At 36.6% G+C, this 26,821-nt stretch overlaps 1 protein-coding gene across 3 annotated transcripts in view; it reads right to left on the minus strand.

Annotated features, from left to right (window-relative positions):
- Positions 1–26,821, minus strand: part of LOC135216134 (phosphoribosyl pyrophosphate synthase-associated protein 2-like) — a 166,417-nt gene that overhangs the window by 44,656 nt on the left and 94,940 nt on the right. For all 3 annotated transcript variants that reach the window (XM_064251215.1, XM_064251213.1, XM_064251214.1), the window contains 3 exons: positions 15,219–15,382; positions 12,126–12,250; positions 10,463–10,550 (listed from right to left, as the gene is read on the minus strand). In XM_064251215.1, coding sequence (XP_064107285.1) covers positions 10,463–10,550; positions 12,126–12,250; positions 15,219–15,382 — 377 coding nt within the window. The remainder of the gene's footprint in view (positions 1–10,462; positions 10,551–12,125; positions 12,251–15,218; positions 15,383–26,821) is intronic.

A 26,821-nucleotide genomic window follows, 5' to 3' on the forward strand; every position in this document is an offset into this window, starting at 1 on the left:
GCTTCTTGTTGACGTCTCGCGCCTCGTAGCATCCTGGCGCTTGCCTGGCGCCTCGCTCCTGGGAGGCGTCCTGCTTCTGGTTGGCGTCACGCGCCTGGATCGAAACTTGCGTCTTCTTGGTGCCTCGATCCACACTGGCGTCTCGCGTCTGGTTGACGTCTCGCGCTTGGAATACTCGACGCGCCTGACTGGCGACTCGCGTCTGTCTGGCGTCTCGCGCCTGGCTTGCGCTTCACGCTTGGCTGACGCTTTGCGTCTAGAAAACTCGACACTCTTGGAAGGCTCTATGCGTTTCGTTGGCGTCTTGCGTTTGACAGGAGAACGGATCTTGCTCGGCCTATGCAAGGCTGATGAATCCAACTCCAAATCGGAGGATGACAAATTTCTATGGTGAGTCTGAACCCTCGACAGCCTAGACTTCTTAATAGGCAGGAAATCGTCTTTCCTTCTGGGAGGGTCTTTCGAGAGAACTCCCACCAGAGAAGTGATGGAATCCTGCATAGTGCGAAGGATTCTATTAGTCTCTTCATTATTGTCTACCCTCGGTTGTTTAATTACTGAATGGTCCTCCTCTTGAAAACGCTCAGGACTTGAAGTAATCCTGGGTTCATCCAAACGTCTTTTCAGGGGGCGAGAAAGATCCGCCGATCTCCAACCTCTTTTAGGTGAAGAATTCTCCGAGGAGGAGAAACACTCACGCAGAACGCTTTTTCTGTAGCGTTCTCTGGCATTCTGTGGCGATACAGAAAATGCCGAAGGGACGTCTGACTGTTGGGGATCCTCCACAACCTCCTTACGGCTTTCGACATTCCTTCTCCTCTGGGCTTGGGAGCTTGAAAGAGGTCTAGGCCTGGGAGCGTTGTGGAGACAATCAAACGCCCCCTCCACAGCACTGGGGACACTTATATCACTATCCACAGCACTATAATCACACTGCTTACCTTCAATGGCCGCCATTTTGGTTTCCATTTTCCGAATGGCGGCTTTAAGATTCGCAATCTCAGAAGCCGAATCTGTGGGTTCTAATAAAGGAGCAGGTACATTAGATGGGGCAGTAAAAGGAGAAGAGGGTATAATATTACTGATAACCCCGCTAGATACAGAACTAGACAAAGGTTTGGAAGAAGACCTCCTCACCCTGTCTCTTTCCAACTTCTTCAAGTATGAAGTTAGAGATTTCCATTCTTCCGCACTCAAATCCTTGCATTCATTACAAGTATTAACAAAAGAACATTCATACATCCTGCATTTCTTGCAAATAGTATGAGGATCAAGCGATGCCTTCGGCATCCTAACTTTACAACCCACATTCACACACATTCTCACCACACTTCCAGAATCAGACATCATGTTGAACAATCCAAATCAAATTCCAAAAACGGTCCACAATCGCGTATGCCAGTACAATCAATGCAAATACGTCACCGAGAAGTCCAAACGAAGATCAATTGCGATGCAAAATACGAATCCAGCCGGAGATACCCACAACGATGTTGCCAGTATGGCCGACAGAAAAAATATGATAGAACATGGGAATGGTTCCTAGTCCTGCCACCCAGCGGCAGGTAAGTAGATCACCTGACCTACAGGTAGCGTGTGCGCGAAATTCGAATTTCTGTCGGACGACGGAGTCAAATAGCTAAGTATATATCTGACAGGTAAGTTGAATGTATAAAAACTTTGTTTTTTACAAAATACATTTGTTTTGCAACAAATCAATTACTTCCAACTTACAGCTACAGGAATTGAAAAACCAGCAGAATCCTTTGATCTAAAAATGAACAAAAGAGATGTTTGTGCCTGGTAAGTGCAAATGAATTTGAAATGAATTTGAATTTGAAGTTTTGTAATTGTATATACTAATATTTAGTTATCCATCCCTCCTTCCTTGACAAGAGAGAGAATTAACATAACTTGAATTGTCATTGGGTAAAGCTCAGTTGCATGCTGATGTATCATCTGGGAGAATTCCCTTGACAATTGCAGGTGATGAAGTCCCTCCTAAAGCATTAAAAACTGGTCTGCCATTTAAGACAGATAAAACTGGGTACTAGCTTGCACTAAAGCATTATATCTGAAGTTAAACCCAAAAATTGAGGTATGTACTAGCATAAACAAGCTAAATAGCCTTATGAACACCAATTAACCTGTATGATGACAAAAACACCAAAAATACATACTGATACCAAAAAATAACACAGAAAATCTGGTGACAGCAGGAGATCAGTGAATGTTCTTCCTCTTAAACCAAATTAAAACTACTTGAAAACCCTCTAGCAAACAGACACCTTTACGGCAATAAACATCACACAGTAGAATTTAAAATTCAATGAAAAACAGACATGAAAAAACATTAGTTTGGAAAATTTCTGAATAATGTGCTTAAATACAGACATACAGAAATGACAACCTAGCCTCTGGATCTCTTGGGGTCTAAAAGGTAAGGCACACAATTACCTGTGTGCAACTACCTGTCTACTGCCATTTTTCAGGGGCCAGAGTTTTCTTGGGAAATTCACTGCTTAGGAAGTAAAGTAATGGGCTTACTTTGCAGGAAATATGGGGGTTAAACCTTCATTGAGGTTACTTCAGGCAAAAATAACCATAGCGCAAGAGCAATTGTCTTCATCCACATGTACTTGACATGACAATCATAAAATATATGCAGTGCTATTAATCAAATCAACAATAGCAAACATACTTATCAGCCCCTTAATTATCAATTCTTCATAAAATGGAAATCTTTATAATAAGTTTATTTTTTAAATACTACTTACCTCTCTCTAAAATAGTTACGTTCCTGTGCCAAGCAGGAAGACGTTAACATGTGAAAAAAAAAATTAATAAGTGTGTTTAGTTTAAAAAAGATATGACCCATTCCTTCCAGGTTAACTGCTGGTTCAACTGTCTATTGTTTTTCATTCGATTTTTTTTCTGTCCACATTAGTGGGGAGATACAGGGATACATAACTGAGAGGTAAGTATTTAAAAAATAAATTTCAATATAAAATTTAAGTTTTTTAAATGAATTATACTTCATGATATCTGGTCTCCACACAGAAAAAAGTGGGAAAATGTAAGAGGAAAAATAATAGGAAAAATAATAAGCCAAATAAAAACAACAAAATTCCACCAGGAATAACATGCTGCTTACCTAATGATTGAAATCCACCTCTGTTGGTACTGTTGCCCAGCAAGGACTAACTCATTAGGGTACCTGTCCCTGTGGCATGAATAATCCTCTCACATGCTGGAAAAATTACATGGATATACGTAGACTGGCAGAACCAGTGTCCAGAAGACCGAGAGAGTCTGGCACCAAAAGAGAGCCCCCAAAGAGTTATTGCCAAACAAGAGAGGGAAGCAAGAGAACCAGAATAAGATCCCATATAAGGATTGCTAAGAGTGCACTGCCTCCTCGAAGGCCTGGGAGAGACAGAATTAGGTCTAGAATGAACAATGACTAACAATTAAATTACCTATACGTATTGCCTAATTGAACTTTTTGATCTTGCCCTGATCCTTTGGAGATCGAGCACCAAGTTGGCCAGAAGAAGGAGACAGAGGAAATCCAAAAAAGAAAGATTCATTTGGACTGATAATATGGTAATAAAAAAAGTGTAATGGTGGTAAACTCCCACACTTTTTGAACATAGTCCACACCTTGTATCCTGAAAGATACAGGGAGCTGCAAGAGGTGAAGAAAAATGTCAAGAGGGAGAAAACTATGGAAGTTTTTACTTCTATCCTTACTTCCTATCTTAGGTTTAGAAGAAGCCTTCTGCTGTCTTTCCCTATCCTTAGCTTCTCACCTCTTTTCTTATATCAAATAATCATTCATAACACAGTCTGGCCAAACAGCACACTGACTGCAATGGTCATTGAGAGAACGATCCTTGTTCCTACTTTTTATGAATAAATTGTGACTGCCACATCCTAATGAGTATCAATCCTACATAATAGGCATAACCAAATTAAAATAAAATTAAAATCAGCCCAAAGCCAATTCAGCAAAGAAAATGTCAACAACAATCTCCAAGATGTCCTGACAGGCCAACGACAGAGAAAAACTGAATTGAAGATATTAGACGGTCAAACCATCGGTTTATCCAAAAGAGATGGGTAAATGATGGTTCAAACTGAATGATCATATAAATTTATTTAGTTTTCAAACTCTATTGTCCTCCTGCATGACACAGTGAATGGAGAGGTTGGAGAGGTAAGATTCTTTTATAAAACATTTATTAACCTTCTTACGCCGAAGGGGTATAATAAAAATCGTCTCCCGTATGCCGAGGGGGTCTCAGAGTGAGCGCCGAAGCGTAAAAAATATTTTTAAAAAAAATAACAGCGCGTTTAGTTTTCAAGATTAAGAGTTCATTTTTGGCTCCTTTTTATGTCATTGCCTGAAGTTTAGTATGCAACCATCAGAAATGAATAAAATATCATTATCATATATAAATAATGCGATATATGATAGCGCGAAAAAACAATTTCATATATAATTGTATTCAAATCGCGCTGTAAGCAAAACGGTTAAAGCTAACGAGTTAATTTTTTTCATTGTATTGTACACTAAATTGTGATCCTTTTGGTATATAACACATTGTAAATGATCAAAGCAACAGAGAAAATATTATCACAAAATGATGCATGAATTCGTAACGCGCGGACATAAAAAAAAGTTTTTTTTTAAAAATTCACCATAAATCTAAATATTGTTCTAGAGACTTCCAATTTGTTTCAAAATGAAGATAAATGATTGAATATTACTATACTTTAGGAGTTTTAGCTTACAATTGCAGTTTTCGACCATTTCGGACGAGTTAAAGTTGACCGAATGTCAAATTTTTTTTATATATCTTTTTTATATGCAAATATTTCGAAAATGAGAAAAGCTACAACCTTCAATTATTTTTTGTTGTATTCTACATAAAATTGCACACATTTTCATATATAAAACTCTATGAAAAGCCTAATATTAAATGGAGCAAATATAATGAGAATGCGACGTACGCATTTCGGAGATTTGCGGTGGAGAATCCGAACACGGAGGGAAGCAAAGATTTTTTTTTTAAATTCACCATAAATCTAAATATTGTGCTAGAGACTTAGAATTTATTTTAAAATGAAGATAAATGACTGAATATTACTAGGCTATAAGAGTTTTAGCTTACAATTGCGTTTTTCGACTATTTCGGTAGAGTTAAATTTGACTGAATGTGGTTTTTTTTTTCTATTTGTGGTGATTTATATGCAAATATTGCAAAAATGAGAAAAGCTACAACCTTCAATCATTTTTTGTTGTATTCTACATGAAATTGTGCACATTTTCATATATAAAACTTTATGTAACGGCTAATTTAAAATGGTGCAAACATTACGACAGTCGCACGAAAAAATTTCTGATTTTTTTCGGAAGAGTTACCGTGCGGATGTAAGGAAAATGTTTTTGTTTTTTTTCATAAAATCACCATAAATCAAAATATTGTGCTAGACTTCCAATTTGTTGCAAAAAGAAGGTAAATGATTGAATATTACTAGAATATAAGAGTTTTAGCTTACAATTGCGTTTTTCGACCATTTCGGTAGAGTCAAAGTTGACCGAAGGTTGAAATCTTGGCACTTATCGTTATTTTTATATGAAAATATTTCAAAACTGATAAAAGCTACAACCATGGGTTGTTTTTAATTGTATTTTATACGAAATTGCACACATTTCCATATATAAAACTTTATGTAAAGGCAAATTTAAAATGGTGCAAACATTACGACAATCGCACGGAAAAATTTATCGGAAGAGTTACCGCGCGGACGTAAGGAAAAAGTTTTTTTCATAAATTCACCATAAATCAAAATATTGTGCTTGAGACGTCCAATTTGTTGCAAAATGAAGGTAAATGATTGAATATTACTAGAATATAAGAGTTTTAGCTTACAATTGGGTTTTTTGACCATTTCGGTAGAGTCAAAGTTGACCGAAGGTTGAAATTTTGGCACTTATCGTTATTTATATGAAAATATTTCAAAACTGATAAAAGCTACAATCATGAGTATTTTTTAGTTGTATTCTACGTGAAATTGAGCACATTTTCATATATAATACTCCATGTAACGGCTAATTTAAAATGGTGCAAAAATTATGTCAGAGTGACGAAATAATTTCTGAGATGTGTCACCGATACTTTTTAGTGCGATAAGAAAGAAATTTACGCTTGCGCGCCTGCGTAACGATTGTCAACAAAACAACGCCTTGATCCGCGATCTCCCAGCATCCCCCAAGGCGTGTGATTCAAAAGTTTTCGGCTGGTAGGCCTTTATGTATTTTTCCGCAAATTTTTTTAAAAACTTTTTTATGTCGACGTTTAATACATCCAATCGGCACCCGGGAGACAATTCATTTCGACGTTTAATACGTCCAATCGGCGTAAGAGGGTTAAAAAATTCCCATCAACACCACTAAGCTTAAGATGTAACATGACAAATCAGCAATGCTAGGAAAAGCAGTCAATCATACAAAATCCTAGGAGGCAAATACAATAGAAAATGGTGAAAACAGAAGTGCCATGGTGACAAAGATTGCTGATATTAACAGAGAATTGAAACTGACTTGGTATGGGCATATGGAAAGGATGAGTTATGGTGAAGGATCAAGAATACTTGGGTGAAACCTTTTAGGGGCAGGTCAACAGGGAGGCAAAGGATTATATGGTGTGAATGGTGTGATAAAGTGAAGGAGGATTTGCAAAATAAGGGTTTAGCAGTGGAGGAAGATGCATTCAATAGAAATAGTTGGAGAAGACACATCAGAGCAACCAACATCCCCACAGCTTAGGAATAACTTCCTTCTTGAATCTAATATTGAGATTAACACTGAGATCCCATACTGCAATAGAGTTCAGTCCCGTAATACATAAAACACAATAATTATTCTCTAATAAATGCATATTGTATTTTATATCCTAATCCCCACATGAAGCTGTTTAGTTATTCCCTAAAGAAAAATTGTTATTGGCCAGCAAATATTATTGAGGGTTTCTACTGCTAATTAAGAAATAATTCTCAATTAGAAACATTTACCTATTTTATCAAACAACTTCTAACACTAACTTAAATAAACCTATTTTCAGTTGCTCCCAAAATACATTTTTCTACTCCTTGCTAACATGATATGAAGATGAATTGAAATGTGTTCATTCTCAACTCATTTTACCCTTCAATCTGTCTATTCCTTATCATCAATGTACCACCTATATATATATCTATATATAAAACAACTGAAACTGAATTTTGAAATAAAAACTATATGGGATCCCCTTTTTCTTGCTTAACACATATCAAGTGTAGTGTGGCATGGCAATATATTTATTACTTATATGTATATATTTATTACTTATATGTATATTACAAATAAAAAGCCACTTTAAGTTATAATTTCCTAGCATAAACATTTATAATCACTTCTGTAATGCTACATAAGGGTTCACTTAGAGTATAGTATAAAAAAAACTTAAAGTTCTATTAATTTAGTGACAATCCAAGTTCCACTTTTCAAAAAGATCTGAAGCAAGATCAATATAATCAAGATAAGATCTATTCTACAATCAGCAACAATTAGAAAAGCATCAAGGAATCTAGGTACACTGTACAAATATATATAAATATGTAACCTGCTTTTAGTACTTACCGTTTCCTACAGACAGTTGTGGGAAAAAGGGAAAAGTGAAATACTACAAATTCAAACAAGAAAGAGCAAAATGCATATCAGTACATGTTAACATTCAATGACAACAAAGTTTTGATGTACATCTACCGAAGCTTTTTATCACTGAAGCTAAAGGGAAATTTCAAGTACTAGTCTTTAAGATTAAAACTATTATTAAGTACAGTATATTGTGTTTATAAGGATGTTGTCACTTATAATGCACTGTTTATAACCCACGTCACACACTGGTACTCAGCTGCAGAAAGACAATTGTTATACTGTACCCAATCCTTAAGAAATAATAAAAAAAAAAAAATGCAAATTTTGAAACTTATTTTCCATACTTTTTACATAAATACAGATGTAATTATTGACACTTAACCTTTGAAGACAAAACTTTGTTGTCACTACCATCTGATTTATAAAAATACTTTTCATTCACTGATGCAAATTAATAAATAATAGATAACCTAGTAAAAACTCATACAGTAGTAAATAAAAAATATTAGTACTAATAGGTAAATGCTTATAAAAATCATCAGCGCAGTTAAAACCACAATTCAATCTCAGAAAAGCATATGCAGTAACCCAGTCATAATGGAAATATCTTCCTTTCTGACTAGTAAGGAAGCAATTAAATCTGATTACTGGCTAATCATCTATACTATACTATGCAAAACACAGAAAGGACTGAGCCCTACTAAAAATAACCTATTACAACATGTCCTACTTCACAATGTACATCATCACTTGTTTCCTGTATAACATATCCAGGCTGCAGAAAACTCTTAAATGTCTTTAAAAAAAAAAAAAAAAAAACTGAAAAGGAAATTAAAAATGCCAATATATACCACAGTTTCATTAACAAAAATGGAGTGAGAATAAAATAACCTACAAGGCATAGGCTAGAAACTGTAATGTCCCTCCGTGACCTCGTAGGTCACACTCTAAGAGTATGTATGGATGATAATAAAAAAATACTGTATACCAATTATATTTTAGCTTATTATTATCTAATATTTCCATATTTTATTATATGAATTTCCCAGTTTATCTGTTCACCAAAGCCCATTCTGCCAAATGTACTTGATGGAACAATGGAATATTCAGTGAAGAGCTTGAATATTTAAGTGGAGCCAGAAAACTCAGTTCCTTCTCAAAATTAAATGTTGTTTTGACTCAGAGAGTCAACTGAATACCTCACAAAGGTGAAAACAGAAAAAAAAAAAAAAAAAAAAATTGGATCCCCTATATCTCTAGTTTATAGTAATGAAGCACTGAAATTGAAATGAATAAGAAGCAAAATTAACGCAAACAAGAGCTTCCTAACTGACTAGTTTTGTGTAGTTCAATGTAGATGATATTAAAATTTCTGGTTTGAGGTTTCATTGTACTTTTAAGGAATATTGAAATTAGTGAAATGTGGATTTGCAACAGACTAATAGACTGAAATGGATGAACAAATAAGACTAAACCTGAGATGTGGTTAAAAAAAAATGGACTGGCCATACGGTAATCAGGTAGATGAGGGAGTTCAACCTACTTTCATTTCACTAATGTTTAGTTACAATATCTGTACTACTACTGGTGGTTACTTGGCTACTGTTGATGCTGAAAGTAGTTGCCTTATGCTAAGTGGTGACCAAAGCACATACACATACACACACACATACACAAAACTCTAAATACATGGATTGTGGTAAAGCCTCTAGTCTTATTTGAATTCTCTTCCTTGCAAGTACATTCAAGCACTTTCATCATGTTCTTAATTTAAATTACTAAAGTAAATATTGGCTCATAAATTTATTTCTAAGCAGATAATGTATATTTTGAAAATAAATATAGTATTCACTGAAAACATGCTTTAAGTTGTTTTACAACATATGAGTCTCTAATACATAATGTTATGTGCTATTAGCATCTGACATTTTTTATATATTTTATCAAAGTTCTAATTTACTTGCTTTAAAAATAATTTATACCTGTCCTATTTTAACAATTATGGGTATGCCTTTTAATTAACCCTCAATATTAGTAAATTACACTTAGTGATGATAAACAAATTCCAATATTAGGTTAAAGTCCCATTTTCCCCAGAGAATTTATATTTTCCAAGTTACCATATGGAAATCACTCAGAATGTGCAACAAACATAATTTCTTTGGGAGAAGCTTGTGACATGAATGTGAAAAATACCATTTCCTTGGAAGAATAAAGTCCTAACATATATGTACATAATCTTCACAAAATAAATGATGTAATGTTGCATATCTCAATGCCAATTCTGTAGGTTCCATTAGGCATTTACATCAATTTTATATGGGCTCCTAGTAAATTATGCTTTCCTTTATAGGATGTTCCCTCAATCCTTTATCTCATTTTTGGACTTAGGTAAGGAGGACTTCCAAGAATCACTATTCTTCAAGATGTCTAAATATGGTCATTAAGCAAAACTTACATTCCAAAAACTGAAACAAAAAACACAAATCATAATTCTTCTTCTCAAACCCTTAAGAACATTGGCAATAAAATTAACAATGTAACACTGTACCAGGTTTTACGTAGACAGTGTACACAATTACTTTACAGCAACGACTGTCTCAACAAAAAAATAGCCTTTGCAACTAATTACATGTACTGTATATCAACACAATGTCCCAAAATAGCTATTTTCAACTTGTGCAGTACAATTCTGAAATACTTTCAAAACACATCTTGATTTAAGGAACAAATTAGAAAAATATGAAAATCACTAACCAAGTCGCAAACGTTCTGCGTAGGATGTGGCCTTCTTAGCTGAACCAGGATCACGAGCCACTATCACTGCATTACGATAGTCTGGGATCTGAAAAGGGTTATTAGAAAAGGATATGTCACTCCAAGAGACCATCATCAACCCCCTTTTAAATATTAACTTTGTGAGTACAGTACTGTTTATGAATATAATCAATGCACTATATGAATGTAAAACTGTTATCTTTGGGACATAATGGACAAGTACAATGTTCCTATTAACATTTTGTGAGCTGAAATAACCTAAAGCTAAGAAGCAATTATCCAGCTATCCTGAAGAGAGATCTCTATTCTTTTCATTTGCCATGCTTTGCATATTGTTCCCCTTGTTAGATTTCAGCAACTCCCTCACATCTTAACATGCTGGCAAAAAATCTGACTTCTATTGAATTTAGCCGTCCATATTACAAACAATTTTTCATCATTTTGAGCGTCTTTTCTACTGAGATCTTCCCAAACTATACCACCTAACCTGCAGTATTAAATAAGCGGTTCGAGTTTTATAAAAGTTTTATTCCTTCTGTGACTATACTGTACCTACGGAGATGAAGCATTAGAACTTTCTGTTTAAACTTAGGGACCACAACCCCACCCCTGAATAGCTAAAATCCATAAATATGTACGTACTTAACATCCCTCTAAAAACGCTTATAACTGCCAATTTTGATTGTTCAAACACCAAAACCCCCAATAAAAACATTCATACCTACCTATCTTAATTGTTTTATCATGAAAAATTTATTCAATCATGAAAATATGAAAACACATACAGTAATTAGTGAATATATCTCTATGAAAACTCACAGCTAAAGTTTGTATATCCAGGAAAAAACTTACTAAAAAAATTTTGCATTTGTTCCTATGGGGTACATATAAGCAGCATTTCTTATATGGAGACTCACAGCTTACGAAGTATGTAGTATACCCACTGGCAGGGCAGAGCACTTCTGCAGATGGAGTGAAGTGTCTCCATGCAGAAAAAAGGCCACAGTGCCACTTTGCTGGAACCACCCTAGAGAATGGGAGGTACTTTCTCTTTTCCTGTTCCATGTTATATAGACCAGAATAATGTTGGACTTATCATGAAGAACTCCATCCCCCTCCATGGAAGCAAAACACACTCAGTCGGCAATCACTGTTATGGATAACAGGATCAACCTTGCCTCTCACTTCCTTCCCACATTACAGAAAGGAAGATGAGGAATCACATGCTAATTTAGTAGAACAGGGGCTCATACTGCCCCTTTATCTGTACTCATTTCAGTCCAGCTTGAATACTTTATCATGAATATTTGCAGTTATGGGTCATAGGAGGGACAATGGATTGGTGCATCCCCTCTATCTCATCTCCACCTGGGTACCACCCTCATTTAGTTAGTACATGGCCAGTCCAGCACATGTGAAGAAGGATACTCCACATATGAAAGGCATAGTATTTGTATCCCTTTAAGAACAAACCAAGATTTAATCTATTCCTAGAACTTACCTTTGTCAAAGGCGGTAAAGGTCTGATTACAAAACTCAGAAACACTTTTTTAAGCCTAGACTTGAAGCCTGAAGGTTAACATGAGCCAGAAATAAGTTGTAAATTACCCTTCTGTGTGTTACCAATTTTCTGACTACTTACACATTCCTGGATGTACTGGAGCAAAAATGGTGAGGCTCTCAAGTTATCAACTGGACACTCAAAAAAACCTTGTATTTCTTTCTGATGAAGATCCATAGTTATCACATGTGTTAAGCCAGCTTTATCTGTCAAAAACAAATCACCTCTTTATGAAATTGTTTCTCAATTTAATAACAATTGTAAAATATTTAAATGAATTTCCTATATGTATCAAAAATACTGAAAAACATAAAAATAACAATATACTCAGACTTGACCAAAGTAGACAACATTTTATTTTCTCAACAAACCCACTATGTTCATAGTCCACATGTGGTCTACACTAACTGTACAATTTATTCCACAATTGAGATTTTCTGGTGATTGGACAGGTGTCCGGTACATGATATTATGCTCTCATAGATCTGGGGTATGAGGCCAATGAAAACCTCACTTCTCATGGGCATAAGCTTGTTAACAACAACCTCTGTAATCCTAGTCTTAGCTAAATTAATTATTTAGGTAGAGTCAACCCAACAATCATTCCAGCTTTACTATATCTTTTCATTCTATTAATCAAGAATCACAGGTATCATTAACTTTTCTTGGCATGAACTTTATCTCTGATTGGTAAGGTCTTCAATGGCTTAGTCTGTCATGCTGAAGAATATTTCCCTCAGTAAAGTACTGTGAGCAGTGTGTTCGTTTGATTTCACAGGTAAAACACTGCTTTCACTAGCCACCAGATGGTTTCCCAGTTTTCATGTTATTGGTATTTAATTCTGAACCTTGGCAAATTACTGATTACTGAGAGTTAGACTTGTAAGTAGTTTTCACCTAAGTGCCATTTGATGCTCTGGTAAGTTTACATTGTTGCCCTTATATATTCACAAAAGGAAATTTCCATACATTTCTTACTCTGATTCTACCTTCCTGTGACTCAGTGTCAGTGAACCTTTTATGCTGAATGACTGTCAATCACTGGAGTTTGACACAATAACCCCCCTTACATGATTTTCACCAACGCTGCACTCTGGGAAACCTGGATAATGCTATAACTTCTAACTGTGTGTGTAAGTTGAAATGAAGAAAAGTCTTATTCAAGAAGAAATCCATTTAGTTGATGACCCTTCTGTGAAGGATTAGATGCACTTGGCACCCAGTATGGATTTCATATTTTTAACTATAATGATCTCTGAGCCATAGGTGACTACGTACTTCATATGATGCAGTATGCTGCATTCCGAGTCAAAAACAGTTTACAGTATATTATTAGGCAATTACAAATACAGTAGTATGTACCTCAGACTTTGAACGTAACCTGTTTCAGAAGGCTGGTCAAACTGTGATTTGTTCGAAATACGAAACAAATATCCCCAAAAGAAATATAGGGAATCTAGATAATTTGTTCCAGCCAACCCAAAAAGTCCCCTTTTTCAAATTTTTTGTGATCAGTGTGCAAAAGTTAAATTAAGTGTGTAAAATAATAAAACAATGTTATACAAGGTAAAATTTTCTGAAAATCTTGTTTCCGTGAACGATCCACAAACTGTCTGGTGAAAATAGCTTGCCTCCAGCTAGTATGGAGGGAGTAGAGACGGGAACTCCTCGAATAAACCGAAATGGTTGCAGTTGGCAAAGGTTGATACAATCAATTTTATTCACATTTTGCAAGAATAATCAAAGCAATAGAGAGAGAGAGAGAGAGAGAGAGAGAGAGAGAGAGAGAGAGAGAGAGAGAGAGAGAGAGAGAGAGAGAGAGTGAGTGAGTTTACACTCATATCTTCAGTGCAAGGAGATTAATTTATATAACAACACAAACTTACTATTGGCAAAAGGCAGAATTCAAAATAAACATGAGAATTTTGTAAACAAATAAGTAATAAGTAAAGAATACATGTAAAATAGGAAAGAGATTAAATAACTTTTCACATTTAAACAAACAATCGAAGGCGCGCAGAAGCTGAACGCAGTGCCAGTGCGCTTATTACGGAGCAGAGTTATCATGGTGCTAAAAAATCGGAAAAAGCAAGTCACTCGATAGGCATTTTTCCGTAACAAAAAGAAGTGATTCAGGAAAATAGTGTAAGTGAAAGAAATGGATTAGAGAGAAAAATATTCCAAACCCAGCTGTGAAGTCAGTGGGAATTTGCGAAGCGGACCCAGTTTCCCACCCAATAACCCTCCCCTTTCCACTTATCCATCCCCCTCACCTCTCTACTGTCTCACTCAGCATGCCAAACCAAAGCCCTGACCAAACACTGGCTTAAGCAAACGTTTTTTTTTTTATTACTGTATGTACATATTGCATATGATTGTTTTTATATGTATTTTATTATGTTAAATTTATTGTGAAATTCTCCTGTATTTTTTTCATGTGAATTGGTACTGCTTTTACATACAGTAATTTTTGTTTGTTTGTATGGTGTTTTCAGTTTTCATGGAACCAGTGGTTATTCAGCAACGGGACCAACGGCTTTACATGACTTCCGAACCACGTCAAGAGTGAATATCCATCATCAGAAATACACACCTCACTCCTCAATGGAATGCCCCAGAACTGAACTCGTGGCCACTGAGGTGGCATGCCAACACCATACCGACCACGCCACAGAGGCGCTTACATACTGTAATGTCTCTTCTTCTCTCCTCAACAATATAAACGCTCCCTCATTCAATCTCAAGTCAGCTGTATGTGATGTCACCTCAGTGATGTATGATTTTTTTTCATCTTATCTGCTAAATTTTATTGTGGATACTTTATTCTTTTATTTATTTTGTTGAATATGGTTATCATTAAACTATATATTGTATAGGAAAAATCATGTCAATACAGTTTTTCTTGTATGACGCAGTAGGCCATCAGATACACACACAAATAAGGCAATCGGTCAGTTTGAAGTAAAAGTATTTGTTTGACAAATGACACAAAATTTTTGGAAAATGTTGGTTAAAAAAACAGAATGTTCAACATAAGAAACGTTCAACAAATGAGCTACCTATGTACAAAAAACAAATTATAAAATCTCGGTACTATATAATAAAAATTTCTGTTGTTTGTGAAGTCTCATGATTTTCTAATATCAAGCAAGATAGTTCTTAGAAAATACTTACACATCATTTTTGCCAAAAGTTTTGAGACAATGCACCCCCTCTTTCGCATCTTGCTCTGTTTACAATAGGGTAAGTAAGGGATCACTCCTACAATGTTCCGAGCTGATGACGTCTTGCATGCATATGCCATGATGAGAAGTTCCATAATATTATTGTTGACATCTCTAAAAAATTAAAATCTTTTATAACAAGAGCATAAAAGTTACACATCTTCCAAAATAATCCTACAGTATATGGGCTTGTGCTATTTTCCTTACAAATGCCATGAAATCTTATTTACATGAATAGTGTAAATAAACAACTTCCAAAGGAGATTGCTGGTATATAATTTCTCAAAAACATAATTTTTTGAAATGGATGTATTATATCTAATATAGTACGTATAAACTTTTAAAATTAAAATGTTTCATTTATTAACGCTCGATATGGAAAACTTTTCATGTTCAAATACTGTAACTGCATGTAGTAATATACCTATACACATCAACTAAATCTGCATTATGATTATTTACAAGTTTTGCAGATCAAAGGGTACTTGCCCTTTAGTGCACAATAATATCTTGATGAATGTTAAACTTTGAAGATTTCTAATCTGAGCAAGGATCAAGATTCTCTGGCAGAGGCTTTGCAACATATATGAGTTTTGCAGGCCACAGGGTACTTGCCCATTAGTGAACACTAATCTCTCGATCAATGTACAAATATGAAGACTTCCAATCTGAGCAAGGATCAAGATTCTCTGGCAAGAGCTTTGCACCATAAACTCAATGTGGTAATATTGATGCTCAATGCTGATTGGCTGAGAATAGCATGGGGTTGTGAAGAATAGCATACATGTGTTGCAACACACTAGTTTTCTCATGCTGGTTATCCTTGCTGCTGGTGCAACACTAACCTTATATTTCTAAGATAATCTGTATGTTGCAAACAGGAAGCTGTTGTTACTACTAAGGTTCTTTCTCTTATTTTGTGTTTGCTTTTATTATGATGAGGCCTACAACTGCCAAGAAGTCAAAGATGGTACACATCCTCCAAACTAGACTCAATATCCCACAACAGCTTGAGAACACAGAATGGTCTTATGCATGTTTTTAAGCCAAGAATGACATGCCAAAAACATGTCAAGGTTAAATCCATGAAGCTGTGTGCCAATATCAAGGATGTTAGCTGAAGGAATATATATATATATATATATATATATATATATATATATATATATATATATATATATATATATATATAGAGAGAGAGAGAGAGAGAGAGAGAGAGGAGAGAGAGAGAGAGAGAGAGAGAGAGAGAGAGAGAGAGAGAGAGAGAGAAATATAATGTACTTTACTGTGTATTCTTGATTAAATTTCAAGATTATTGAAATCTAATCTAGATTTCAGTTTTACAGTATCAATACTTTTTACACAGAAAAAAAAAACTCAAGTATGATCTAACCCACTAACATTCTTACAATTGACTTGCTACTGCATATAATACTGTAAATTCTGAATGGTCTGTTCATAAATTCAACTCAAAGGCCTTTATGAATGATGACTTGTATATTACATGAACACAATACAACATAAGCCCATATACATTGTTACGACTATGAACTATATCAGCAACACTTAAACTTTCTTATAAAATCTACAGCAATGAAGAATTATATTTTTAATCACAGCATTGTAAAAACACTTGTGATAGTATTGAAAATTACTATAAAATAATCTTAAGTAACCAAAATGCATGTCACAAAGTCCAAAAAATATCTTTACAGTACATGAATATATAAATATCAATAACGTGAGAAAAAATGTAAATATTAAAAGCGTCTTGAATAGTAAAATAAAGTTAGCATATAAAAGGAACTAAACATAAAACATTTTGAATGGTAATTTGTATTTTACCTATTTACAAACCAGAGCCTTTTATGTAGGAGCATCTTTTGGTGCTAGCTGGAAACTAGTAAAAACTTGGTATCAAAGTAGTTAACCAGATGGAGATGGGCTGAGTAGGGAAGTATCCTTCACTTACTGACTATCACCTTCACTCTTTTAAAAATTATTAACTGTTCCTACAGGATTACAAACCATTGACTTTTATATAGGTCAGTCCCCTACAACTTACTGGAGCTGATAGCCACCTTAAAACTGCCAAGATCCTGGTTGCCTTGTAATCAAAGGAAACGTGGCTACTAGTTTAGCACAATCTCCAATCTGTGACAAAATTGTATGAGATGATCTCTGTCCTTTAAGAGCTGCGGTCTTAAGACACCAGGACTCACCAGTCTTCCAGGTATATCAGTAAGCAAACACCTACTGAGTGAGCCCAAGCCAACAACAAGGGGAGTTCTGATGAATGTGTACTTGAAATGACATATTTAAAAAAAAAATTGTACTTTTCATAGCTAACAAACCTTTCTTAACAATTGGCTTACATCTCACATACTAGTTCTATCACCAAGTCTGTGCAGGCTAAAGCACATGACAACAGAGGTATAAGTTCCTCTCTGGCTAAGTCAACCATGGGTCTAGTGGTAGCTGCCCAACAAATTGTGTAACTCACCCAGTACTCCTGGCAGTACAGCTTGTATCTTACCTAAGATGATAATATGGAAGAGAGAATGAGTGAGTTGGCTGGCCTCTTTCATTCCGTTTTTTCCTTTCTTCTTCTTATGGGCAGGTCGAAGAATAGACATGTCATATGCTGGAACTGGTCTGATACAGGTGAGTACAATGGTCATACTGGTGGTGGTTTTTTATTATTACAGGCAGTCCCTGGTTATCAGTGGAGGTTCAGTTCTCAGAGGGTTGCTGACAACCAAAAACCGCCATTAACCAAAAATCTGCTATTATGGCGCCGAGTTTCAGTTAATGGCACCTTTGTTAGGTATGTTATGGTGCCGTAACTCTATCATTGGCACCTCTTGGGGCCGATAACCAAAACTCGACCCGTTATGGCGCCAAGAACCAAAACTCAGCCCGTTTTAGTCCCATAAATTGCCAATTTTATGGCACTAGACAAGCCCTATAAAACCGGACTGCCATCAACCGAGACCACTGATAACCGGGGACTGCCTGTACCATACAATAGGCAAATCTGCTATTCAGTAGCAAATACACCTCTCTCCAGCAAAGGGAGTGAGGAGTGGTGACAAACCCAAGCATGAAGTTGCATTCTCTGATGAATTCCAACACAGTCTGCAGTTTCTATCCTGAACCTAGTCTGTAGAACAAACTCAATCAGCAGGGAGAGGTCAATAACAAGTTGCCAACCTCCAGTTGCCTTCACTAGGATTATGAGTCTGTAGAACCACTGCTACTGGTTCTCTGCGACTTCTATGACACCTTTCTTCATCATTCCTCATTGGACCAATGGGTTGCGTGCTTGCCTACTGATTTGGTAGCCCCACTTTGCCAACGTGGAATCAGAGGATTTTATTTCTTGTGATGATACATTCACTTCTTGATATACAGCAATACCTCAATCTTGTGAGATTTGACTTGTGCAAACTTACAATAGTGCAACCTTTTCATTGGAACCTAACTAATTAGGCAGCCCTTGGTTAACAGCGGCATCGGTTAATGGCTATCCGGTTTTACAGCGATTGTTAGCGATGCTGTTAACTGGATTTTCTGCATCGATCTCCCGTTAGCAGCACTGATCTCCGGCTAGCAACGTTGAGCTCTATTTAACAGCAGCGCCGATCTCTGGTTAACGGCGCCATATTCAGTTAACAGTGCCGCTAAGCAAATTTTTGTGCTGTTATTACCGATTTTCAGTTAGCGGCATCAGCTGGGAACAGAACTCCCGCTGATAACCAGGCGGCTTCCTGTATTTCACGGATACACAAATACAGTGGTACCTCGAGATAAGAGTTTAATTTGTTCCAGAACCGAGCTCGTAAGTCAATCGGCTCGTATCTCAAAAGAATTTCTCCCATTTAAAATAACTGAATTCAATTTAATCCGTTCCGGACCTATGAAAAATCCCCAAACCATTGTAAATTATGAATAAAGATATGTTTTTAAATAACAAATAAACATGTATAATTAAGAAATACATAACAAAATATGAAATAAAGAAATAAAAGTTATTTAGCATAATAGTCCTACTTTGGAGACAGACGAGTGCGGCTAACGAAGGTGAACGGCGAGGAGGAGGGAGGGGGGAAGGGATGTAGGCACTCTAGACACGTACGTAAACGGCACTTTTTTAGAACTTAAAACTATTTTCGTAACTTTAAAACTAAAACTACACTTTCCTTATTTCAAATGAAAGAAAAAACTTAAAACAATGCACTTAACTTTAAACTCAAACTAAGCTTAACATTTACGTAAATTTAATTATCACTTGTTTTTGCCTTCTTGGCTGCACTTTCTGTACTTTCACTTGCAGCTCTTTTCAATAAAAATGTATCCAAAGAACTTTGCTTTTGCCTGCCTTTCAAAATGCTTCGAAAATGTGACAAACAAGAGTCATTAAAAAGCGCTGAAGCACGACCAGTTGCCACTTTTTCTGGGTGTTTCTTTTCAATGAAATTTGACAGCTTTTCCCACATTGCCAGCATGTCTTTAATTTCACCTGTAGAAATCACTTCCTCCGGCTCTTCCTCCTCCTCACTCGTGTTAATCTCTTCCAGAACCTTCGTGTGTTGCATCATCTGCAGCTCCTTCAACTCCTCAGTTGAGAGTTCCTCCTCATGTTCTTCGACGAGTTCGTTGACGTCACCCTCATCTACCTCCAGACCCATCGACTTTCCGAGAGATACAATCTCCTCCAACTCTTCTTGCTTGGTCTCGGGCTCAAACCCTTCGAAATCTCTTTCTGCAACAGCATCAGGCCATAACTTTTTCCATGCACAGTTCAACGTTCGTCTTGTTACCCCTTGCCATGCCAAGTCAATGATACGTAGACAGATCACGATGTTGTAGTGATCTTTCCAAAACTCTCGAAGGGTTAGATTTGTGTTTTCCGTCACTTTTAACCGCAGCAAGGCGGCGGAAACAAGTGCTTCGTGTACAGCTTTTTGAAGTTGGAAATGACCTGCTGATCCATCTGCTGTAGGATTGAAGTTGTATTGGGTGGGAGGTAGAGAACTTTGATAAACTGGAACTCCTCCAGAATATCATCTTCAAGACCAGGTGGGTGGGCTGGAGCATTATCAAGGATGAGCAATGCTTTCATCGTGAGTTTATTTTCTTGCAGATACGTCTTCACTGCAGGGCCAAAGACGAGATTTACCCAGTCAGTACAAAACTGCCGCGTAACCCATGCCCTAACATTGGCACGCCACATAACGTGCAATTTTTCTTTCTGTATCTTGTGCGTCTTGAAGGCTCGAGGATTTTCCGAATGATAAACTAGCAGTGGCTTCACTTTACAATCACCGCTAGCATTTGCACATAATGCAAGGGTGAGACGGTCCTTCATGGGTTTATGGCCTGGCATCATCATCTCCTCTGCTCTGATGTAAGTCCTCCATGGCATTTTCTTCCAAAATAGGCCCGTTTCATCGCAGTTGAACACCTGTTGCGGGATGTAGCCTTCCCTCGCAACAAGCGCAGCGAATTTTGGATGTACGTATCGGCTGCTTTCACGTCTGCACTCGCAGCTTCGCCATGCCTCACACCACTGAATGGATGCCAGTTCTTTTCTTAAAATTATCAAACCAGCCATGGCTTGCCTTAAACGCTTCTTCTGATGCCTCTTTAGAAGTTGATGCTTCTTTCTTCACTAAGTCGGCATAAATACTCCGTGCCTTCTCGCATATTACCGTCTCCGTCACTGTATCTCCTGCCAACTCCTTCTCTTTCACCCTCACGAGCAGAAGCTTCTCTACTTCCTCGTGGATATTTGTCCTTAATTGAGAAAGAATTGTGGTTCCTTTTGCTGGTGTAGCACTCTTGATGGCATCCTTCTGCTTCAATATCGTACAAATTGTTGATGTACTACGGTCATAGATCTTTGCGAGTTCAATCACTCGTGCGCCACGCTCATGTTTTTCTATTATTTCTTGCTTTAGTTCTATCGACATCATCCTCTTCTTCCTGTCACCATTGTCCTTAGCACTCACTTTCTTCGGCCCCATGATAACACACAAAAAGGTTCAGTAATCACGCAAAAATCAAGCAAAAAAAGAGCTCGTATCTCGGATTTGGGCTCGTATCTTGAACGAAAATATGGCCCGAGCTCCGGCTCGTATCTCAAAAAACTCGTATGTTAGGCTGCTCGTATCTCAAAAAACTCGTATGTTAGGCTGCTCGTATCTCGAGGTACCACTGTACAAACATTTTTGAATCCTGGAGAAACCCTGCAATAGCGTTAAATTTTTTATGTCATTTATAAGTTTACAAGCCTGTATGTGTACCATATATACTCATGTAACACGTGATCTTGCATATCATGCAGCCCCCAAATTTTCACCCTAAAACAATGATTTGATCATATCTCTCATGTAACATGCGAGTTAAAATTTTGAGACCAAATTACAATAGGCCAACCTCTTTTCTTCCCTGTTTGTCTATCCCAGTTTCTAGTTAGGCTAACCCCTTTTCCTCCATCTCTTTATCTATCCCAGCTGCTAGTTAAGTTAACAAGAGTAATGTTACACTTGTTGTTTAAAAGCATACAGCCAGAAACAGCTGATTTGCTATGAACAACTGGACCCAATAACTACAGCAGCTTACTTGCATTTCAACCATCATACAATAGTAAAAAATTACTATATTCTTATTCTCTATGGAAAAAAGCTCAGCAATCACATATGTAAACTGCTAAATTTAAGCATTTAAGCTGCTAGTTGTAGCTAAAGCCGAGGAAAGAATGTTTATCTGCTAACAACTATTATCGTGCATCGGCAACATGGAAACTTTGGTATAGCACCATCAAACTTGACTGTAAAGAAAATTTGAGAGAAATGTGTTCAAATCAAAATTATTTGGCATGAAAGAGCACATTTTACATGTTCACTCCGATAAGATAAATATGTAAAGCTCATAGTATTCTGATGAAATCAAGTGAAAATACCAAACGCAATCTGTTTATTTGTTTACGCAATAAACATGCCTCAGCGCCATCTACTAACGAAAAAAATAACTAAATTTTATTTAGAATAATATAAATTCAAGAAATAATTTGACTTTAAAACATTTTGTATAATGTAAAATAACCTTGTCCCATATCAGTAGAGTATCTTGGGATTCATTTACGCTAACTAGAAGCGAAAAAATCGCTCTGATTTGACTTCAATACAGCAAGATAAACGTACCTCACAATCGTCCTTAGCTGATTTCCAAACCAAAACGTTGATTGCTATTTTTGTATAATACAACAATCGTAATATGAAAATAATACAATATTATTGGATGCAGTGAAGTAAAGCATAACTTTTTAAATGATCCATGAAAAAGGTACATATTTATTATGTTTGTATTTTATCAAACGATACTACTATGAGATTCAGGGTCTCTGTAACACGGTTTTTTGGACTTTGCTCCTTGTCAATGCATCGGATGTAGCTGAAAGTTGACATATGTATATTTTACAACCACACACAAATTTTGTCAGCATTATCAATAACCTAAATCCGATAGTTTTAATTTTTATAGAGTAAAAATGATCTAGCCGACGCCATGGCCAATGATTACGAGCCAAGAGTCGAAAAACATTCATTACGTAAGCAAGGTAAACAAACACCTTTGACGAAATGTTGCCCCGCCCATCCACTAGATAGAAACTCCATCGGTTCTGAAACCCAAAGACTTTATGAATGGCGGAACAATACATAGATGTGGGTGGGGTATCAGTGCTAGCGTAGTAATACTACTATAGCAGTAGTGCCGCAACAGTATAGCAGTAATATACATGAATTAAACGTTTAGGCCAACTGCTGGGATCCTTGAGGATCATTTAGCACTTCTTACAACTACTCGAGAAATTAGTTTTTATAGCCAGAAGTTAAATTTTCTAATCCAACAATGCCCATGGTAGCCTTCAGTGTTATCCTGAATTATAACGAGGCGAAAGTGGGTGGAGCCTCATGAAGTCACCATTCTGACGATAACTATTGGTGAAGGTTTAAAGCCAATATATGGTACCAGCTATTTTTTTTCAGTAAATAGGTAAATAGCCAATAAATAGAAATTGCTTGACATAGGATATAGCAGTTATCAAATCAAGCTTGTCTACTATGTTTTTGAAATTTACCAACTATGCCCTACATCTTGTCAATCTGATTGTGACCTATAAAGTAGACTGTAATTTCTTAGGAAACCTATTTTGGGAGTTAGACTAATAATCGAAGTGTTTTTGTATTTATTAACATATTTTGTTGGTTTGTTCATTATGACAATTATCAGTGGAGAGGTTCCAGAGTTCATAAAGGTGTACTGCTTTGCTTGTATTTAAATTTGTGTCATTGTTGCCAGAGGTATAGCCTTCGTTACGTATAGCCAATCATCCATCGAGAAAGAGGGAAGAAATGCTGTCATAAGTTACGTAACGAGTGCGTTCGAAACCTTTTCTCAGAGTAAGTTGGCCCGTCTTCAAAAAAAGTCACTTTTACATTGTAAGTACCAAATTTATTCAACCTACGTAATGCAGAATACAGTCAAAATTTATGTGTAGATATAATATGTATTCTGAATAAGCGTTATATTTATGAAATGCATAGATAAAGAGTTATTGCGAAAAAACCGTGTTACATAGGCCCTGAATCTCATAGTAGTATGTGAATATTACATGCGCTAATTTTATATCTCATGTATGCTGCGACCCCCTTAAAATAAGCTCCAAAATTAGTTCTTCAAAAGTCGCATGATATGCAAGTATATATACAGTAAATTAAATACCATGAAATAAAAAAATAATAATTCTCTCTCTCCCTTTTACTGAGATAAGAGAATTTGTATGGTACATGTATGTGCGAGAACCAGGTTTACCCACTGGATAGCACTCTGGTGTGCCAGAAGGTCAGAGCTCTGCCTTCTGACACAAACAACCTCTGATACACTTCCCTCTAATCCTTAGACAAGATGACTGAAGCAGCATACACTATAAGAGAGTTCAACTCACAATATGATCTATAGTGTTGTCTCAATTTCAGCAATCCCTGCAGCCTCTCCCCAGGACAAGGCAGGAGCAGGCCCCAAGTCTATGTGAGCTAGTGCTGCAGCCCCGATTCTGCTACAGGTAGAATGGTTACCTGGTGACTGAGCACCTACACATGAGGATTTTGTGGATGGGATCCCTCTGACCACTTGGGTGAGACCTTAGACTTTCCCTTCTTCTGGGGTGGATAGGAGTCCAAAGATGGGGAGGAGTAAGCGAGCCTGAAGACGACAACGATAAGGAAGGGGACAGGCGAAGAAGAGCAATACCAGCACATCCTTCCATTCCTCATGCCAGGCACACTTGCCTCATACACGAGGGCTGGTCGAGGCCAGAACAGAAGACTTTGCCAAAGCACGAGGAACAAGCAGATCCCAGAGGACCACCATTACAGGAAGATCCTCCTTCCTAGCAGAGGAAGCAGAAGCTGGGACAGCAGAAGACACATCCTGGGCCATACCAAAAGGCTACAGTGTTCAAGCCCTCTTTACCTCAGCCAAGCTGGCCAAGACAGCACTGAATGACAGGCTCCACAGTATATTAAGGAAGGGCATAACTTCCTGAGCTACTGCAATGACAATGCCTTTCTGGGGGAACCAGGAGCATCACCGACAAGTCAGAATCATCTAAGTAATAAATAAATAAATATATCCTGGGGGGATAGGTCAAGATTAGATTCAGATCTAAGCCAAGTGTTAGCGCCCATTAAGGAAGAAACAATTACAGAGTGAAGAAGAATGGAAGATGGGGGTAAGGAGCTAGGTGGGTTCTGTGGTATCAACAAGAGCATATTTCCTCCTGATAAAGCCAGATAATGCCTCTTGTCTCTCTTCTTCCTCTTCCCAAACCTAATCCAATGAGACATGTCCAATAAAGCAAATTGCTTGCAAGGGGAGGCCTTTGAGCATATCCTTCCAAACAAGACGCACATTCAATATGCAGGCCCGTCACTACTGGCAGCATGAACCTTCCACTTGGGCAACTATGTCCCTCACAGTTACATAGGTCTAGCTTTTTATCCATAATAAAAGAGAGAGAGAGAGAGAGAGAGAGAGAGAGAGAGAGAGAGAGAGAGAGAGAGAGAGAGAGAGAGAGAGAGAGAGAGAGAAACAATACAAAATGAACAAGGACACCAAAAAGAAGTACAAATGAAAAACACTCATCCACCACCAAGCTTTCCATACTCAGTATGGAAGATGCAGCAGGATATCCTCTACAAAGGCCAACAGAAAAGTGGTAAATGAGGAATGCTCCCCTACTTACCCTTTTCCCCCCATCTCTTAACCACCCTAGTTAACTACCTTGTTACACAGTTCCAACTAATTTTCAGCTTGTACTAAAAGATACTCCAATAAAAAAGGTGATGGTTTGTAGTCCTGTAGGGATAAATAACAGATAAAAATACAATATAATCACAAAACACACTCATCAAACAACCATACACAATCATCCCTAAACATAGAAAAGAAACAAGCATTATATGGAAAGGACAATAATGGAACAAAATCTAAAGAAAAATACAAATGTCAATAGAAGACACACCATCATAGCCAATAAAATATAGTAACTCTAACTTCAGTTACTCAATGGCTTATTAGAGAATAGAGATAATAATGGAAAAGTTCAAATTTCCACAGAAGGCAATGATAGTATATTCTTTAGTAATTGGCATTCATATTCTGTAGTCAGTAATGGTACTGTCACATGGAAAGATATCCCATGTCAATACTAGGGAAAACTTTCAGCAGGAAATTGACACTTAAGCTACTGGAAGTAAATTTTGTGTCAGTGAGAAAACATGCATTCTTATGATTAGGTTGATAGTTATAATCAACACTGAGACCATGAATAGCACCATTGTTCCCAATAAGACAGTAAAATAATGTAAATCAGAGAAAGCACTAATATGAAAGGAAATTCAGATCCAATTGAGTGCAAGTGCCCTAGAAATAAGAAAATGCACTTACAGTATGTACTATACTAATTTGAATTTATGTTAGTTAAATACATATACTGTATGTATGTACCAAGCACCATACTACAAAACTTTACTGGAAATTGAGAAGTAATTCTCTTTAGGTAATTATCTTATGTAAGGCAACCACAGATGATGCATCCTTTACTGCAGTAGAAACCTTTAAGCTGCTCTTCAGTGAGTTTCTCCTCACTGTAACTGCAAGCTTTGGAATTCTCTCCCCAGTTCCATTTACCTAAATTCCAATAATCTTTCATCTTTTGACAGACATGTTCTCTTTCTTTTCCCAACTTCTTTTCCAACACTTTCTACATAGGAGTGCTGAATTACCTGTCCAACTGGCGTTAGCATTAAAATATTTTGTTGCAATCTAATAATACTGTAAGCTGGATTCTGACTACTATATACTATATACTACATATATATATATATATATATATATATATATATATATATATATGTGTGTGTGTGTGTGTGTGTGTGTGTGTATATATATATATATATATATATATATATATATATATATATA

Source organism: Macrobrachium nipponense, chromosome 6, assembly GCF_015104395.2.
Source record: "Macrobrachium nipponense isolate FS-2020 chromosome 6, ASM1510439v2, whole genome shotgun sequence".
Classification (NCBI taxonomy): domain Eukaryota; kingdom Metazoa; phylum Arthropoda; class Malacostraca; order Decapoda; family Palaemonidae; genus Macrobrachium; species Macrobrachium nipponense.